The sequence below is a fragment of the Trichomycterus rosablanca genome, chromosome 2, assembly GCF_030014385.1.
Source record: "Trichomycterus rosablanca isolate fTriRos1 chromosome 2, fTriRos1.hap1, whole genome shotgun sequence".
In the NCBI taxonomy this organism is placed as follows: domain Eukaryota; kingdom Metazoa; phylum Chordata; class Actinopteri; order Siluriformes; family Trichomycteridae; genus Trichomycterus; species Trichomycterus rosablanca.
This window is the reverse complement of record NC_085989.1, coordinates 24,932,080-24,950,614: the sequence shown is the minus strand read 5'-3', so window position 1 is coordinate 24,950,614 and position 18,535 is coordinate 24,932,080. Positions and strand designations below refer to the sequence as shown.

Sequence of the window (18,535 nt, the reverse complement as noted above, 5' to 3'; positions counted from 1 at the left end):
AGGCTACATGGACACCTCTTAGATAAAGACTGTGTGTGCGCGCGTGTATTTATGTGTGTGAATGAGTGTGACTCATAGATGCAGCTGCTGGGTTTGATTTTAGTCATCATCAGTGCCACAAGAGCAGGTAGCATGTGTTGTCTTCTGAAGAAAATGAGAAATAAAGTTCTAAATTTTTCTCTTCACTTAATCAGAAAGGCACCTCTGTGCACTTATTGCTTCCTATGAAAACGTAGCCACTGAAACGGCAAAAGATGGCACATGGAGGGGGAATGAATAGCTGAAATGCAATGCAAATATGTTTTTGGTACTTCCTGCCAATTGTTTAATATTCATGTTATTTTTTTCTTTATTATTATTGTATTTGAAGTTAAATGTAATATATTATTAAAAATAAAATAATGAACAATGTTTAGTACATCTGGTACCCATTTGCCTTTTTCACGCATTGATCTGCACAAAACTTTGAACTGACATAGTTTTACAGTCTAGAAAAATATGTAAGCTGAGACTAGACAACTAATTGCACATTCAAAGCTAAGGCTTCAGTAACAATGAAACATAACACTTTCTTAATGTTTAACCAACATAAGAAATAGGGGAGGCTATGGTGTAGGCCATAGGTAGTTCTGGAATTCACCTTCTGCCACTACCCCTCTTAGTCCCCCTGTCGCCTTGAGCCCTGCTTGCTGGCTCCCCTCTCATACAGACACAGCATTGAATTTTCTCAGAATTCCAGTCAACATAAGTCATGTCCTAAGTCATAATATCAGGAAATACACTGCCTGGATGGAATAACAAGTGAGACTTGTTTACTTGTGTTACAGTACCCTTTTTAATAACTACACTTTTTAATTGTTTGAGAACAAAGGAACTAATTGTTGTAGTTTTGCAAATGGAATTGTTGCCCATATTTGCTTGATATTAGATTTGAGCTGCTCACCAGTCTGTGGTTGCCATTTTCCTCCCATAGATACACCATACAGTTTCAAAAGGAGCTAGATCTGGACTGCAGACAGGCCAGTCAAACACACACACTCTGGGTCTACAAAGTCAAACTGTTGTAACATGGTCAGAATGAGGCCTGGCATTGTCTTGCTATAACTATAGACTTTACTGGCAGTGTGTCTGGTTGCATACGTTTCTCTAAAATCCTAACGTACTCCTCCTCATCAATGGTAACTTCACACATATGCAAGTCACCCATGCAATTGGGCACTGATGCACCCAAATACCATGACAGAAGTCCTTTTTACAGAGAACTCAACATTCAAGTTAGAACATGGACCCATCAAACCACAGGACATTTAGATTTTTCAGTCTTTCAGTCCATCTGAGATGAGCTGGGTCTCAAATAACTCGAATATTTCTGCAAAAAAATGATGTATGGCTTTTACGTTGCATAATAGAGTTTCAGGTTGAATTTTTGTATTCCAGTGGAGGACTGTGTTAAGTAGCAACGATTTTCCAAGTACGTCCAAGCCCATGACATTGTATTTATCGGCGGCACGATGGCTAAGTGGGTAGCACTATCGTCTCACAGCAAGAAGGTCCTGGGTTCGATCCCCAGGTGGGGAGGTCCGGGTCCTTTCTGTGTGGAGTTTGCATGTTCTACCTGTGTCTGCGTGGGTTTACTTCGGGTGTTCCGGTTTCCTCCCACAGTCCAAAGACATGCAAGTGAGTTAAACTGGAGATACTAAATTGTCCATGACTGTGTTCTATATAACCTTGATAAACTGATGAAGTGATAAACCTTGTGTAGCGAGTAACTACTGTTCCTGTCATGAATGTAACCATGTGAAACATTATGCTGAAATCCTAATAAACAAACACTGTATTTATTACAGTAGCATGACATTTTATTTATACAATGCTGTGTGAGTGACCTCTAAGTGACCTCTATGTGATTGTCTTAGCTATAACAACAGTCACCCTTTTGAGAAGGCTTCTCACAAGATTTTGAAGTATATTTGTGGGATTTGGGGCCAGTCAAAAAAGCATTTATATCAGTTATTAGTAGGAATGTCTTAATACATTTGTCCATAGAGTGTATTCAACAGTCGTTTTTGGCTTTGTTTTACACAAACTTTGTGGGGAAAAAAAAAGCCAGATCATTTTTTGGGATTCACAGATTTTTTTTTTACAATGTTATGTCTGGAAGATGGTAAAAGGTCTAAATGAACATACTTTGAGAAATGTTTTTTGAAATGGCTTTCATTAAGTTTGGCACAAAGGGGTGCGCCATGACTGTATGATCCCCTTATCTGTTACCAGTTCACTTGTTATTGTTAAATGTTTCAAAACAGTGTAACAGTGTAATATACACCGATCAGCCATAACATTAAAACCACCTCCTTGTTTCTACACTCACTGTCCCTTTTATCAGCTCCACTTACCATATAGAAGCACTTTGTAGTTCTACAATAACTGACTGTAGTCCATCTATTTCTCTACATACATTTTTTACCTGCTTTCACCCTGTTCTTCAATGGTCAGGACCCCCACAGAGCAGGTATTATTTAAGTGGTGGATCATTCTCAGCACTGCAGTTACAATGACATGGTGGTGGTGTGTTAGTGTATGTTGTGCTGGTATGAGTGGATTAGACACAGCAGCACTGCTGGAGTTTTTAAATACCGTGTCCACTCACTGTCCACTCTATTAGACACTTCTATCTAGTTGGTCCACCTTGTAGATGTAAAGTCAGAGATGATCGCTCATCTATTGCTGCTGTTTGAGTTGGTCATCTTCTAGACCTTCATCAGTGGTCACTGGACGCTACCCATGGGGCGCTGTTGACTGGATGTTTTTGGTTGGTGGACTATTCTCAGTCCAGCAGTGACAGTGAGGTGTTTAAAAACTCCATCAGCGCTGCTGTGTTTTATCCACTCATACCAGCACAACACACACTAACACACCACCACTGTGTCAGTGTCAGTGCAGTGCTGAGAACGATCCACCACCTAAATAATACCTGCTCTGTGGTGGTCCTGTAAGTCCTGACCATTGAAGAACAGCATGAAAGGGGGCTAACTAAGCAGGCAGAGAAACAGATGGACTACAGTCAGTAATTGTAGAACTACAAAGTGCTTCCATATGCTAAGTGGAGCTGATAAAGTGAGTGAGTGTAGAAACAGTGTAATATTCTATATTCTATGCTTTTACTTTTTTACTATTGTCACTGTTTCAACATTTGTGGAGTTTGTTGCAGGCATTAAATTCAAAACTTGTTTACATTACTAAAATACATTCATTTCCTTGAACTTTTGTCAGATAAATAAATGTTCAAGAGTTAAATCAGTCTTGTTTCATTCCATTTTACAAAATGTCCAAATTTTTAGGAAATGGGATTAGTATTTTTGCCTATTAAGTGTATTCTTTTGTAGTTCTCTTTTTATTCATTTAGTATTCACTGAAATAAATCAGACTTATTTCAATTTTACTCTTTATTTCTACAATTGTGTTTGTGTAACCAAGACCTCTGGAGTAAACGTGTCATCACATCACACCCAAGGTTGTGTGGCTCAGCAGGTAATCCAGAAGGTTCCACAAACCTGCCACTATAGCAGCACAAGTAACTAATCTCAGAATGACTAACGTTCCTCTAGTTCCCCTCACTCCATCTGCCACTCTACCTTTCTTCATTTGCTTCAGGGCTCTACACCTCCATACCTGCCCCCCTACTGACTCACACGCCCCGAGTGTCAATTTCCCAATCTTACCCTCTCTTTATTTCCTTCCCACCACCCGCCACTCAGTGCCGTTCAGCATCTCTGTGCCAGGAGGCAAACATATGCTTCTCTTTTCTGCAGATTCCGGTGTGTTCAAGGGGGAATGTTTAATGTTTATTAATCTCACCTGTCTGTAAATGGAACATGCGCACACACAAAAAGTAGAGCACAAAAAACAATGGGTGAGAATGTTTAAAGACAGACACATAAGCAGTTCTATTTTTATCTCATTCCGTTTTTGACTTTTCAAGATGTGAAATGTAGGTGAAGCTTAATTAAGGCAGACAAAATCATAGACATCATAGGTACACTTCAACTATGAGAGACAAAATGAGAAGAAAAAAAAAACCAGGAAATCACATTGTAGGATTTTTAAAGAATTTATTTTAAATTATGGTGGAAAATAAGTATTTGGTCAATAACAAACAAGCAAGATTTCTGGCTCTCACAGACCTGTAACTTCTTCTTTAAGCAGCTCTTCTGTCCTCCACTCGTTACCTGTATTAATGGCACCTGTTTGACCTCGTTATCTGTATAAAAGACACCTGTCCACAGCCTCAAACAGTCAGACTCCAAACTCAACCATGGCCAAGACCAAAAAGCTGTCGAAGGACACCAGGAAGAAAATTGTAGACCTGCACCAGGCTGGGAAGAGTGAGTCTACAATAGGCAAGCAGGTTGGTGTGAATAAATCAACTGTGGGAGCAATTGTAAGAAAATGGAAGACATACAAGACCATTGATAATCTCCCTTGGGGTCAAGATCTCATCCCATGGGGTCAAAATGATCATGAGAACGGTGAGCAAAAATCCCAGAACTACACGGAGGGACCTGATGAATGACCTGCAGAGAGCTGGGACCAAAGTAACAAAGGCTACCATCAGTAACACACTACGCCGAGAGGGACTCAAATCCTGCAGTGCCAGGCGTGTCCCCCTGCTTAAGCCAGTACATGTCCAGGCCCGTCTGAAGTTTGCCAGAGAGCATATGGATGATCCAGAAGAGGATTGGGAGAATATCATGTGATCAGATGAAACCAAAATGGAACTTTTTGGTAAAAACTCAACTCGTCGTGTTTCGAGGAAGAAGAATGCTGAGTTGCATCCCATGAACACCATACCTACTGTGAAGCATGGGGGTGGAAACATCATGCTTTGGGGCTGTTATTCTGCAAAGGGGACAGGACGACTGATCCGTGTTAAGGGAAGAATGAACGGGGCCATGTATCGTGAGATTTTAAGCCAAAACCTCCTTCCATCAGTGAGAGCATTGAAGATGGAACGTGGCTGGGTCTTCCAGCATGACAATGATCCCAAACACACCACTCGGGCAACAAAGGAGTGGCTCCATAAAAAGCATTTCAAGGTCCTGGAGTGGCCTAGCCAGTCTCCAGACCTCAACCCCATAGAAAATTTGTGGAGTCCGTGTTGCCCAGCGACAGCCCCAAAACATCACTGCTCTAGAGGAGATCTGCATGGAGGAATGGGCCAAAATACCAGCTACAGTGTGTGCAAACCTGGTGAAGACTTACAGGAAACGTTTGACCTCTGTCATTGCCAATAAAGGTTATGTTACAAAGTATTGAGTTGAACTTTTGTTATTGACCAAATACTTATTTTCCACCATAATTTACAAATAAATTCTTTAAAAATCCTACAATGTGATTTCCTGGATTTTTTTTTCTCATTTTGTCTCTCATAGTTGAAGTGTACCTATGATGAAAATTACAGACCTCTCTCATCTGTCTAAGTAGGAGAACCTGCACAATCAGTGGCTGACTAAATACTTTTTGACCCCACTGTATGGTAGAGAGAAAAATGAAATGTAGTGCTGTAGCTCTAGAGCTGCAATTACAGTTTTGTTCAAAAATCTGACCATTATCTTATTGGACATCCCATTTTAATATAGGCCGTAATATAGCATCCCTGTACACATTGCAGCTTTAAAATCATTCTGATGTTAAGGTCAGGCAGTGATGTTGAACAAGACTGCCTGACTCACAATCAACAATCCATTCATTCCAAAGTGGTTTAGTAGGGTTAAGGTTAGAGCTGTGTATGGCCAAATGTTTGACATCTTTCCTATGTTACTGACATTAGGTGGTTTTGCCACAACTATTGCTTAGAGGTGAATACAATTCATTATTTAAAATAAAACACATTTGTTTAACTTTGTGTGCAGTGCTAAGAATGGCCCATCACCCAAATATTATCTGGTCAGTGGGGGTCCTATGGGGGCTCCTTTCAACTGATATGGTGAGTGTCGTATTGTCTAAAATAAAGCAATTAACCATGAATGTCTGTTAATTCAAGTTTTAAAAACAAATACTAAAATTTGTTTGGCAATGGGTAACTGGCCAGTAGTTATTTTTAATGTCTAATTTAGACCCCTGTAAAAAGGTATCGACACCTTTGCCCTAATTAAATTAATAAAATGCCATCCCTCTTTAGTAACCGCTGCTATACAGTAATAGCATAGTGGGTAAGGCTTTGGGCCATTAAAAGGCTATGTGTTCAAGTTCTGGCTTTGCCATGAAGTCACTGTTGGGCCTTTGAACAAGGTCCTTAACCCTCTCAACTTTAGGAGTGCGCACGATTTCATGGTACTGAACATGTGAAAGTAAGATTTCATAGTACTGAGCATGTGTATACACATATATGACGGAGGCATTTAATTTACCATAGATTATCATCACTATCATTATGATAGTTCAAAATCGCATTATATTGTAGCAGATGTAAATTTAAAGCTGTCATGAGCGCAGGAGTCTTGATGGATTGGCACCATGTCCATGGGTGATTTTTTTGCCTTGTGTTCCTGACCAGCAGTTAGTGAAAATGACAATGCATAAATGAAAAACTATTTGGCTAAAATGGCTATTCTATGCAAAAGAAAAATCACAAAATAAAACACAACCTAATACTTGTGGTTTGTGTGAATGTGTGTTTCTTGTTTCAAAATCGTGACAAACTCCATGTGAAAACAAAATATTGTTTTAATATTAATAAATGGATGTGTTTCTACTGTGGATGAACACAAAGCACTGTAATAGGGGGAGGTTTTATTGGAACATAAAGAATCAGATTTGCAGTACAAAAGAGGGGCGGTAAGAAGCTGCAACAGTGGAAGGTCACTTAGCACCCAGAGGAAGTTTCTCCATGTCGTGGATGCCATCTTTATCAATCAAACGAACAGTGAAAGAAGGCAGGTTCATAATAAAGCGCTTGTTGAGCTGTAAGGTAAAAAATCAAAACGCATTAGTGACTGGGCAATTGCTGCTTAACTTTGTTTAAAGAGTTAACCTTCACTTTTTAATTTTAAGACATCTTTGCACTATTAGAAATTAGGTAAAGTTATGATTACACATCTTAGACTGCACGCTTAATGTGAGCACAGATTGTAGGTAAAGTAGTTTACCTCTTCTACACACTTCTTCAGGAGATCTACAGCCTCTTCACGTGTCAGATCTGCACACAGAGTAAATAAGGTGCTTAGTTTCTAGAGCATTAGGTCATAGCACACAATAGGCAATGCACAGATATAGGTAATAGAGAGTAAGTGTTTTACAGAATAATAGAAGGAATGTGAGATCTGACATGTTTTTAGCACAGAAACAGGTTTAAGGTTTATAAATTGACAACTTTTTATTATACAGCATGACATGATGGGAAAAGCAGAGCACTGTCACAATTGTTTATTAGCAATGTGTATGTGTAAATAAGCAGTTGGTTAATAAGCAAGGTGGTTGTGTGGAAACAGATCTGGACTGTAGGAAGGCTGGTCAAGCACCTGCACTTTGTGTCTACAAAGCCATGTTGTTGTACCACATGCAGAATGAGCCTTGCCAATGTCTTGCTGAAATAACCATGAACTTTCTGGTTGCCTTGATGACAGCATATGTCTCACTAAAATTCAATGGTACCTGCACATATACGCAACCCCATACCATGAAATGCTGGCTTTTGCACTTTTGCAACAGTTGAGTGGTCCATTTCGTCTTTAAGATGAGCTCAGGCCCAGGGAACTCAGTGGCACTTCTGCATATAATTGATGTTTGGCTTTCTTTTTGCATAACAAAAAGAATGAATACTGAATTACCGTATTCACAAAATTGTGTACGGTGGATGTTAAAATACCTAAATTATTTAAATGTAAACATTCCTTTTAAACTACACTTACGGCATTTAGCAAACGCTGTTTATCCAAAGCGACTTACGGTGATTGTGACAGTATACAATCTAAGTAATTGAGGAGTAAGGCCCTTGCTCAAAGGACCAACAGGGGCAACCTGGCTGTGGTGTGCAACCTGGCAACCTTCTGATTACTAGTCCAGTACATTAACCACTAGGCTACAGCTGCCCTAATGAAGTGGGTGACAAAGATTGGCACAAGTAGAGCCACAACTCAGCTTTGCTCCTTCCACAAAGCGTAGAGTGAAGAGTTCATGCTTGGGGTGTGATGTGTCTTCCACAATGCTGAGGGCTTTGCAGATGCACTGTGTGCTTTAAATCCGTGATGGATGGAAGAGACACCCTGATGATCTTTTCAGCTGTCCTCACTATTTGCTGGAGAGTCTTGTGGTCAGAGACAGTGCAATTCCCAAACCAGATAGCAATGCAGCTGCTCAGGATTCTCTCTATAGTGACTTTATACAGCATGGTGAGGATAATGGGTGGGTTGAGTTCTTCTTAGTCCCTGTAGTAAGTAGCGAAGCTGCTGAGCTTTCTTGACCATGGAGCTGGTGTTAGGGTCCAGGTGAGATTCTCCACTAAGCAACTCACACCAAGAAACTAGGTGCTCATAACAATGACTCCACAGATGAGTTGTTGACATTAAGTGGGAAATGATCACTCCTTACTCTTCTAAAGCCAACCACCATATTTTATATTCTGTCCACTTTTACATACAGGTTGCTGACCAGTCTGCCAATCACTGCACTTCTTTTCTGTATGCTGACTCATCACTTTTGCTGATGAGACCCACCACGGTCAGGTCATCAGCAACCTTAATGAGGTGGTTTGAGAAGTGCAGTGCCACACAGTTGTGAGTAAGCAGTGTGAACAGCACTAGACTAAGCACACTACCCTGGGGGGCACTAGTACTCAGTGTGGTGGTGCTAGAGATACTGCTTCTAAGCTGGACTTAGGTCTTCCCAGCCAGAAGTCCAAGATTCAGTTGCTGCAGGTGGTGTGCAGGCCCAGGAGGCTCAGTTCTTCAATCAGATGCTGAGCACCAATGGTGTTAAGGCTGAAGTGATGTTTGTGAACTGCATTCTAACATGTGTCCAGGTGGGTAAGTGTAGATGAAGTGTGGTGGTGATAGAGGTTTAAAGTGAAATTTCTACAACTTTATTCTGATTTTTATTGCATTACGGAATGTCCCAGATTTTCTAGGTTTGTGAATAAAAGAACACAGTAAGCATGTTCACCTGGTCTGTAGTATCTGTCCATGATGGACAAGGTAAGAAAAGCTCCATATCCGTGTGCAGCAAAGGGAGCTTTAGCCAGAGCTGAGAGATAGTCCATGTAGTACAGCGAAGGCCCGTCAGTTTCATCATAACCAGCCAAAAGCAGGTTCACATGGTATGGAGTCTGAAGGAAGAATCAAAGCATATAAGTTCAAAAAGAAGCTAAGAAATCTAGAAGAAATACAAAGAAAGTGATGGTAGTAAAAGTAAGTGTACCTCAAATTATGCTGTAAATTTAAAGTTAGACTGTATTCTCACTACAATCTTAAACACTGTTTTTAATTACCAAGTCCTAATCCAAAATGAAAGAGAGAAGCTGCATTATCAACATTAAAACCAGTGTTAAGGAGCGAGAGAGCATAAGGTGTGAAGCAGTAAAACCGGAGAGAACGCGAGGGGGGGTGTCAAGCGGTCTTAAGGGTCGCTGGTGTCACCAGCAGTGTGACATCTGCTGGAAGACAGCACCCCCGCTGCTTAGAGCGACTACCCACCTCCCCCTCTCCTGTCTCCTCCCAAAGTCTCCCACACTCGCCCGACGCCCTGGAGCAGCGCCAGGTCTCATTAAAACTTCTTTTGCTTCCTCTACCTTTCACTAAACTTTGCTCATCTACAACTGCTTTACACTTCGTCTTTTCCTTCCTACTGCTCGAAGTTGCATTCTCTGTGCATACCTGTGCCAAAGTCTGAATATATTACCCACTCACCTGGCATCATCACAGCGCTCTAGACAAAGGCTGCATCTTAAATGTTGTTTAGATGCTACAGACGTACATCAAATCAGATCTGGGTCTCTGCCTTCAAACTCTCAAGGGCATGTTTGGAAGTGTAAGTGTTAGCTGCTTGGCATGTTACTATCCCTGTAGAAAACTGGTACGAGGCCAAGGCTGTTTGAGAGGGCAGGCAATAGGAGCTCTCGGGGGTGCTAACAACACCCATTCGCTCTTAACTCAACACCTGTTTCATAATAGCCCACCTGAGTTCCTACCACAATAGCAATTCTGTCAACTTTCCCAAGAGGACAGGTTATTAAATATTACCCATCGTGCCCACAAATGCCCAGAAGCACTCAATGCTGCACATCAAGATAGGGCTTTTAATGCAAAATAGCTCAGGGAGAGAAAAGAAGGGCATGTTTCACTTTCTTTGTGATGTATTTCAATGTTTATCCATGCCTGTATCCCTCGCCCAGGGCCACCTTTTTCTTGAATTTGGCAGCTTTCCGCATCTGCTCTTAGAATTGTTCAACTGTGGCAGTACCTTGCAATATGGCGACAGTAATTATTTGTGTCTGGGGATGCAGCTATGATGCTGTAAGCAAAGATGTGAGACTGTTTGGGCTACACAAAGTATTGTTTAATAATAAATGCCCAATACTGGATGTAGAAAACCATAGCAAGTACAATCCCAATGTACAAAATAATTAGGGGAAAACACAGGATTGTCTGATGAATGCTATATTATTTTAACAGTGAGGTTCTAGGGCCATCATTTTGAGGTAAAGTTGGACAATAGGAATGGGTGTTAGATGAACTATTTACAATAATAAACTTATATAATTAAATACGTGTGTATATTAAATGCAACATGCACAGGGCACCACACACTCATCCAAACACCTCACTCACATGCAGTAATGTGCCAAACTTTTCACAGACAGTTACCAGAGGCAGATTTGAACCCATATCTCCAGAACATTGGTACTGTGCAGAACCCACATAACATACTGCCTAGTTGGGATTACTGAAGTATTTCAGTATGCTTAGATATTATACTATATAATTATTAATTACTACTGAAATTTAATCATTCTTAGATTATTATAAGTATGCATGTAAATTACCTCAGATATTTCAGCACAACAGCACATTAGCAGGGCATACTTTAATTGCAATTTGAAACAAAAAAGATTGAAAGATTGAGGTCTTTTTTTTCCATATTTGAACACCCTTGTTTGATTCCTTTCTTTGAGGGGATGTTCTCTCCTGCGATTTTTGTTCTGCCATCTCTGTCTGAGGGAGCTAAAAGACTCCAGGGGTTCCCTGCAGGCCCAGTTGTTTTTTTCTGAAGCCTGGTCCATGCAGCATGCACAATATCACTGTACCTCTCTGAAGTCACTACGGGATTTCCGCCCCCAAGGAGAAGCAGGCAGGTATTATCATAAGACTTACGCAAGACAAAGATGCAACATACTCTTTTCATACTGATATATTGCAATAGTAGGATCAGATTCTACCAGTATATATCTAAATACCTAGTATTTAATGCAGAAGTATGCAATTTGGGGCAGGTATAAAGTTTGTAAATGTGCCACAACAGTGACATTACCAAGAACTAGACGTCCCTCCAAAATTGACGAAAAGACAAAAAGAAAATTGGTCAAGGAAGCCACCAATACACAGCAACAATCTAAAGCATGTGTGAAAATGTGTTATGGTCTAATGAGGCCCAGGCTGAAAGGTACAACACTGCTCATCACCAAAAAAATACCATACCCACAGTAAAGCATTATGCTTTGAGGCTGTTTTTCTTCAGATCGAACAAGGGCTTTAGTCAAGGTGGAGGAAATTATGAACAGTTCTAAATATCAGTCAGTTTTGGCACATTTCACTTTTCAGCTCGACAACCACCCACACCTCCACAACAACAAGAATGGCTTCCCTAAAAGATGAAAGAATGCCCCAGCCAGAGTCCAGACCTAAATCCAACTAAAAATATGTGGACTTGCCTGAAGAAGGCTGTGCACAGAAAATGACAATGAAATGACAGATGTGCCATACTGATAGTCTCCTACCCAAAAAGACAGCTCATCAAATCAAAAGGTGCATATTAAAGTATAAAGCATATTTCTGCAACCACGTTATTTTTATAATAAATCAACTTTATTTATTAAATGTCTTTTTTTTTTTTTAAGATTTCAGTTTTTTAATTGAATTGTATGGATTATATGTCACATTAAAGAAAAAAGTTCTAAAATAATTGGTCTTGGTCTCATTTTTGGACATCACAAAAGCCTGGCTATTTAATCAGAGGCGAGTAGACTTTATACCACTGTAGTTTTCTTCACCAATGTCAATGTGCACTATTATTTAACACCCAGGCCTCAGTACTCCTTTTGCCTTGATAACCTCTAATATTTTGGTAAGTGCTAACATACTTCTAACACCTCTTGTGGAAATCTTGCCCATTCTTTTTGTGCTCGTTGAGGTTTGATGGCTTTCATGCTACAACTGCTTTTTATAAATCCTACCAAACATTTTGTATATGATTTAATTCTGGATATTCCAGGATATTCCAGGACTAATCCCTCAACCAAGCTTCTTATCATTTTCACAGTCCCCCTGTCACTTTTATTTACCAGATTTAACTTTAATTTGCCACATCACCTGATGTGTACTCAGTAACCATATTTTAAAGTGAATGAAAAAGCACAAGTTATTAAAATGTAGTCAAAGTATGAGACAAAGACTTTATAGCATTTACTTTATAATATATAAACTATTTTAGGCTTAACTGTTGTTTTTTATTATACTTAATACCTGACCACACCCAATCCTATATAGTATGCACATAAATTCCTTTGAGGAAAGGCTGATAGGCAGCCATTGGAGGCCATTCTTTAACCATGAACTAGTGCTGCAGTTAAAGCATGTTGATTTGGGAACATGGCTCAGTGCCCCCAAGGCTTTCTCCTCCCCCCTGGGACCCCTCTCACTCCCCTCCCCTCTCACTCCCCTCCCCTCCCGCATCAAAAGCTCTAATTGTTTTTTGTAATTATTTTTACCTTCTGCTATTGTGACAAGCAGCAGCTACACCTTCCTAACAAATTAACAGACAAGCTAGCAGACAACAGGGCCACAATGTAGACATGCCTTATACACAGATGGGCGCACACCCACATACACACACTGAATGGGGCCATCTGAGATGGGCAGAATCATACTACAGAGCAGTCACAGGTGCAACAGACCCCAGAGACCTTGTTCACACCTTACACTCTCAACGTATTGACATCTGTCTATGATCACCATCAACAAGGGCCTCAATGACTCACAGCAAGCAGTGTGCAATGCAGTGCTGCCAACCCAGCATGAGTCAGATTTACAGATTTATTTGTTAATAAATGTTCACCAACCAAGGGTGAAACTGAATCCATTTACACTCTGTTTGCCCTAATGTTATACATTCCATAAATAGTAAATGCAGGCATTGTGTGTCTAGGCTGAAATTAGCACATCTTTTTATGTTGAGCAGAAGCATCTTTACACAGGGAGTTAAGTGGCTTGTAAGCACAACCCAGGGTAGATTTTTTTTAAAAACAGTAACTAATATTATTATGGACAGTGCCTAATATTATTTACCTCTAAAACAGCCTTGGTCAACTTATTTACAAAAACCTCAAAACAGAACAGAACATTTCGCTAATATAAAAAATGACTAAATTAATTACTCTGGTGCATTAACCTCAATGCCTCACAGCCAACCAGTCACATTTTATTCTTGATTTTCTATTAATGGTAAAAAGGTATTTTTGGTGTAAACTTTTATACATTTTGTATTTGCACAAGATCTGATTCACATACTTTTTTGGTTTAATGCCATGTTAACCCATTGGTTTGTTTTAACTATCTTCATATGCATGTCCTCAGTTTTATATTCGTGAATTATTGACTGATTGGGGGGTTTAACGCCATGTTTACACGAAGTTAATAATCATGGCTGAGAGGTGTTTTGTTAAATTTTGATGTATTCTGTTTTCTCTGTTTCCTGTTTTCAGATGTTTGTGAGTAGTCCAGTATTTGCAAGAATTTTAATTACTTTTTTATAGTGTTTAGGGTTGAAAGCTTCTATTATATTACTTGGGAACAGCAGCCCTTCATAAACCATTTAGGAAATATTATTATTTTATTATCATCTTATTATTATTATGTTTTAACACTATGTTTAACTGTTATGGGTTCTTTCATGGCAGGATAGGTATAGTTCTTGACACAGTCTTCATCGGTTGATTCTTTTTTTTAGGTTTAAATATGGGACTTTAGTTTTATGCCTCTGAGAAATTTACTTACTGCAGCTGCATTGGTGTGGTTAAATATGTCCTTTATGATTTTAGATATTAAAAGTTGTCTCTCTCGTCAATATTTTGGACATTCGGTCAGAATATGCTTCATGGGAATGGGTACTTGGCAGTATGTACATTGTGGAGGTTCTTTTATTAAGTGTGTGTTAAGGAATGCAATGTTAAACATGGCAGCGTGTAGTACTGCTATGACAGTATTTGGTTCTGTATAGCTAATTTAAGGTTTTAAAAAACATAAAAAAACAAAATGGAACACACCCTACTGCGCAAATAGTCTGCAAGATTCTTCCGGGTGAAGTTTGCTGCAGCTGCTGGACTGAGTTCATATCCTGAAAGAAACACAGGTTAGGTTTTTGGACATTTTTATGGCTAAAGAAAATAGCAAAAAAGATAGTGTGTGAAATAAAGATGACATAGCCTTGCTGAAAACTACATAACGCCATTATTGGCTATGTAAATGTATAAAATGTATTTAAATGTATACTTCTTTACCAAATTCCATTTATTATCTTCCCTTTTGACAGCTCAGATTTAATTGTACATTTTATTTCAATGTGTCACCGTAGTACATTTAACAATAACTATTAATGACTAATAAAAAATATTCTAACAGATCATGTGAACGGTATTCTCACTGTACCTGATTGTGTGTGTCTGTGTGAAGCAGCTTATATATATACATATATATATATATATATATATATATATACACATATATATATACATACACACTGATGAACAATTGTTGGGTTGTTCTGTTCTAAACTTTTTTACATTTACAATTTTGACAATTAACAGCTAGTTTTATAAAAGCAACTTACAATTGTGATTGAATATAATGCAATCAGTTGAGGGTTAAGGGCCATGCTCAGAGGCTTAACAGAGACAACTTGAGAGTGGTGGGGCTTGAACAAGCAACCTTTGGGTCTTTGGTCCAATATCTTAACCACTAAGCATGACAATATATTTAACAGTGAGCTGCTTAGACAGTGTTATCAAATGCTCATTCTACATTGCAATACAGACCCAAAGGTGTAACAAGATTTAAGGGAGGACAAACTCAAATAGCTCAAATAGAACCCTTGTACCAATCTCCATCAAATTATCAGGTACTATGCATATCAATGTTTCCTTCTTTAATACAATTTTATATTTTAAATATGCAATCCTATCATGTTCTTTGCAAAACTTCAAGTTAGTGGTTCATTAAAACAATATATTTGTTTGTTGCACATTTAAAGGAAAGCACACCCAAGGTTAAAAAGATTTACTTAAGGTGTAATTAACCAAAAAGCCCAGTAGTATTTACTGAATGAGACTGAAAAGATGATTAAGTACAGAAATTGTGTTATTTACCATTTCTCATTTTGTAGAGCTGAACATTTTTCTGAATATACTCTGCAAACTGTACTGTGTCTCCAGCCTCACCGACACACAACAACAGGATTTTCTCACTCAGTTTGAACATCTTGTCATGGTCTGTGGGGAACAAAAATCAAATTAAATCTACATACATATTAAGGTACATTCATGTATGGAACAATGTTGTATGCTGTACTCTTTACAGTCTTTTTTCGAACAAACACAGTTTGCACAATCCTGGACAAATTGCTGCATTTTATAAGTTAACACAACTCTACAGTGAACAGAAGCTTGGTCATTTCAATGCTTCACAAATATGTTTCTGCATTCAACTGAAAACAGAACAAAACAGAATAAATGCTTAATGTTGTAACATTTAAATGTTATTTACTTTTAATATACATATTTCTACTTTAATTGATGTGTTCAACACAAGCATATCTGACTTTGTTACATCATCTTTTCTTTTAACATTTTGTTAATGTTTGGGTACTGAGAACACCAACTGTTGTGAAAATGGACCATTCTTGCTAACACACAACCTACTCAACAATCCAGAATCTCTTTTATTAGTTACAAGTTATACAATGGGAAACTGCAAATACAGTAAACTGTCTGTTATTAAATAGTTAGTCATCAGCAGAAATAGGGACAGTGGTAGCCTAGTGGGTAGACGTTAGGGCTATCAACCGGAAGATTGGCGGTTCAAATCCAGGCTCTGCTATGCAGCCACTGTTGGGTCCTTGAGCAAGGCCCTTAACCCTGTCTTCTCCAGGGGCACCGTAAGATGTCTGACCCTGCGCTCTGACCCCCGCTTCCAAACAAGCTTGGATATGCGAAGAAAGAATTTTATTGTACTGTACACCTGTATATGTATATACGACAAATAAAGTATATCTTCTTCTTCTTCAGAAAGGCCAATCGTGCACCTGGATTCTTTAATGACAAAGTCATACTGTTGGATCACATGTAGAATGTAGCCCGTCATTCTCTTGCTGATACAAACTAGGACGTCACATTTTAATTTATTAGGATTTTAAGGTCATGTTTTACACTTTGGTTACATTCATGACAGAAACGGTAGTTGCTCGTTACACAAGATTCATCAGTTCACAAGTTTAATGTCAAACACAGTCATGGACAATTTAATATTTCCAATTCATCTCACTTGCACGTCTTTGTACTGTGGTCAAAAACCGGAGCTCCCGGAGGAAACCCACACAGACACGGGGAGAACATGCAAACTTCACACAGAAAGGACCTGGACCGCCTCACCTGGGGATCAAACCCAGGACAAGTTCTTAGAAATTTTATTCCTAAACTTTATGTATTGTTGTGGCAAACCATGACCCATTTTTGCTCACATGCAACTTCTTTAATGCTCCTTTTATAAAGTCATGATAGCATGACCACTTACAAACTTTCTAAAAAGATTGTTGAGCACATTACAGAACGATCCCCGCCCTTTGTCATCCCTTAATAAATTGGAAGATTTGCATCTTGTTACACATACCAGCACAAACCGTTCAGGTCTTATATGACAGCATTTCAAAACAATATAAAACTGAAGACGACGGTCTCAATCCTTATAACTTTGTTGATAGTAATATGTGGTTTATTTTATAATATCTAAACCTTGTGGTTCAGCCATATTATAAATAAAAGCACATTATCACTTTCTTATCGTAATCACACACACAAAAACATTTATCTGCTTTGCTAGCAAGCGCACAAAAATCACTTTCACTTTCGTAAAAGAGGTTTTGCTAACTCATGTAGCTACTGCGAACATACATTTACATAAGATCAACAAAAAGTGGCAGTAAGAACACGGCAACAACAGTATATATTTATAACTTTACTTTATAGTGTAGAACATAACCAGTTATAATTAGTGGCTTTAATAATTAATGAAACAGACAATCTGGTCTGTGCACTAAAGTGCAATGCTATCTCGTTAGCACAAATTAGCATTGCTCAAAAGGAATTTATAAAATCCTCCTGGACAACTTAGTCATTATTAATTGTAAAATTAACAAGACAGTATTGAATTACTACATATATTTTTTGAGAACATTCGAAACTAGCCACATTTAATTAGCTGCGTGATTTAGCAAACTGCTAGCCGGTGTGCTAACAACACAGCTACGTTTGCAAGCTAACGCAAAGATCTAGCAAATCTTACCTCGTTTCATCTGGATAATGCTGCTGGCGGCCACGTTATCAGACGCAACCAGCACAAAATCCGTCCCCTGAATTCCGATCAAATACTCCATGTTTCATACACTGGATAATTCTACTGCAGAAATGCAGATACACGGACTTTGAATGAACACACTGAGAAATTACACAGCAAAAGTTCAGCACGTCGGCGCACTCTTCTTGCGTCATCAAAAGTGACACCGGCGAGGCTTGAGTGTCACGTGATTAGAAACTGATTTTACCAGGCTGGTGATGTGTTTAATAACGTTGAGATCTGGTGACTTAGGTGGGAAAGGTAAAACCCCAAACTCAGATGAGTTTCTGTCCTACTGGAAGAGCACAAACCCAGAGATGTTTGTACATTTTCAGCATTTAGCAGACACTTTTATCCAAAGCGACTTACAGTATGGAGTCTAAGCAACTGAGGGTTAAGGGCCTTGCTCAAGGGCCCAACAGTGGCAACCTGGCAGTGGTGGGGTTTGAACCGGAAACCTTCAGATTACTAGTCTAGTACCTTAACAGCTAGGCTACACTGCCCTGTAGACATACCAGGGGTTCCATGGAACGCCAGGTGAACAAACATACATAGGTGGCATTGCCATGTATTTTGCATAGGCTCGTCTGTACCAGTTTTACTGGCACCTCAGTGTATTTCATATTGTGTACTTTTTTTTTATAGCAGCAGAAAACTATGGT

At 39.0% G+C, this 18,535-nt stretch overlaps 1 protein-coding gene across 1 annotated transcript; it reads right to left on the bottom strand.

The window, feature by feature from the left end:
* Window positions 1-6,708: 6,708 nt before the first annotated feature.
* On the bottom strand, window positions 6,709-18,019 carry psmb2 (proteasome 20S subunit beta 2). The gene is made up of 6 exons (XM_062990458.1): window positions 17,823-18,019; window positions 15,632-15,754; window positions 14,534-14,604; window positions 9,160-9,322; window positions 7,149-7,198; window positions 6,709-6,963 (listed from the first exon to the last, which is right to left on the bottom strand). The coding sequence occupies exons 1-6, from the start codon at window positions 17,911-17,913 to the stop codon at window positions 6,862-6,864; spliced, it is 600 nt and encodes a 199-aa protein (XP_062846528.1). The 5' UTR covers window positions 17,914-18,019; the 3' UTR covers window positions 6,709-6,861.
* Between the last annotated feature and the right edge of the window lie 516 nt (window positions 18,020-18,535).

What these genes read in the sequence shown, in the direction of transcription:
- psmb2 (XM_062990458.1), bottom strand. Translation starts at nt 17,913, where the DNA reads ATGGAGTATTTGATCGGAATTCAGGGGACGGATTTTGTGCTGGTTGCG. An exon ending in CATTATCCAGATGAAACGAG is followed by an intron (nt 15,755 to 17,822) that starts GTAAGATTTGCT and finishes TGTTCCCCACAG; the next exon opens with ACCATGACAAGATGTTCAAA. An exon ending in GCTCTACAAAATGAGAAATG is followed by an intron (nt 14,605 to 15,631) that starts GTAAATAACACA and finishes TGTTTCTTTCAG; the next exon opens with GATATGAACTCAGTCCAGCA.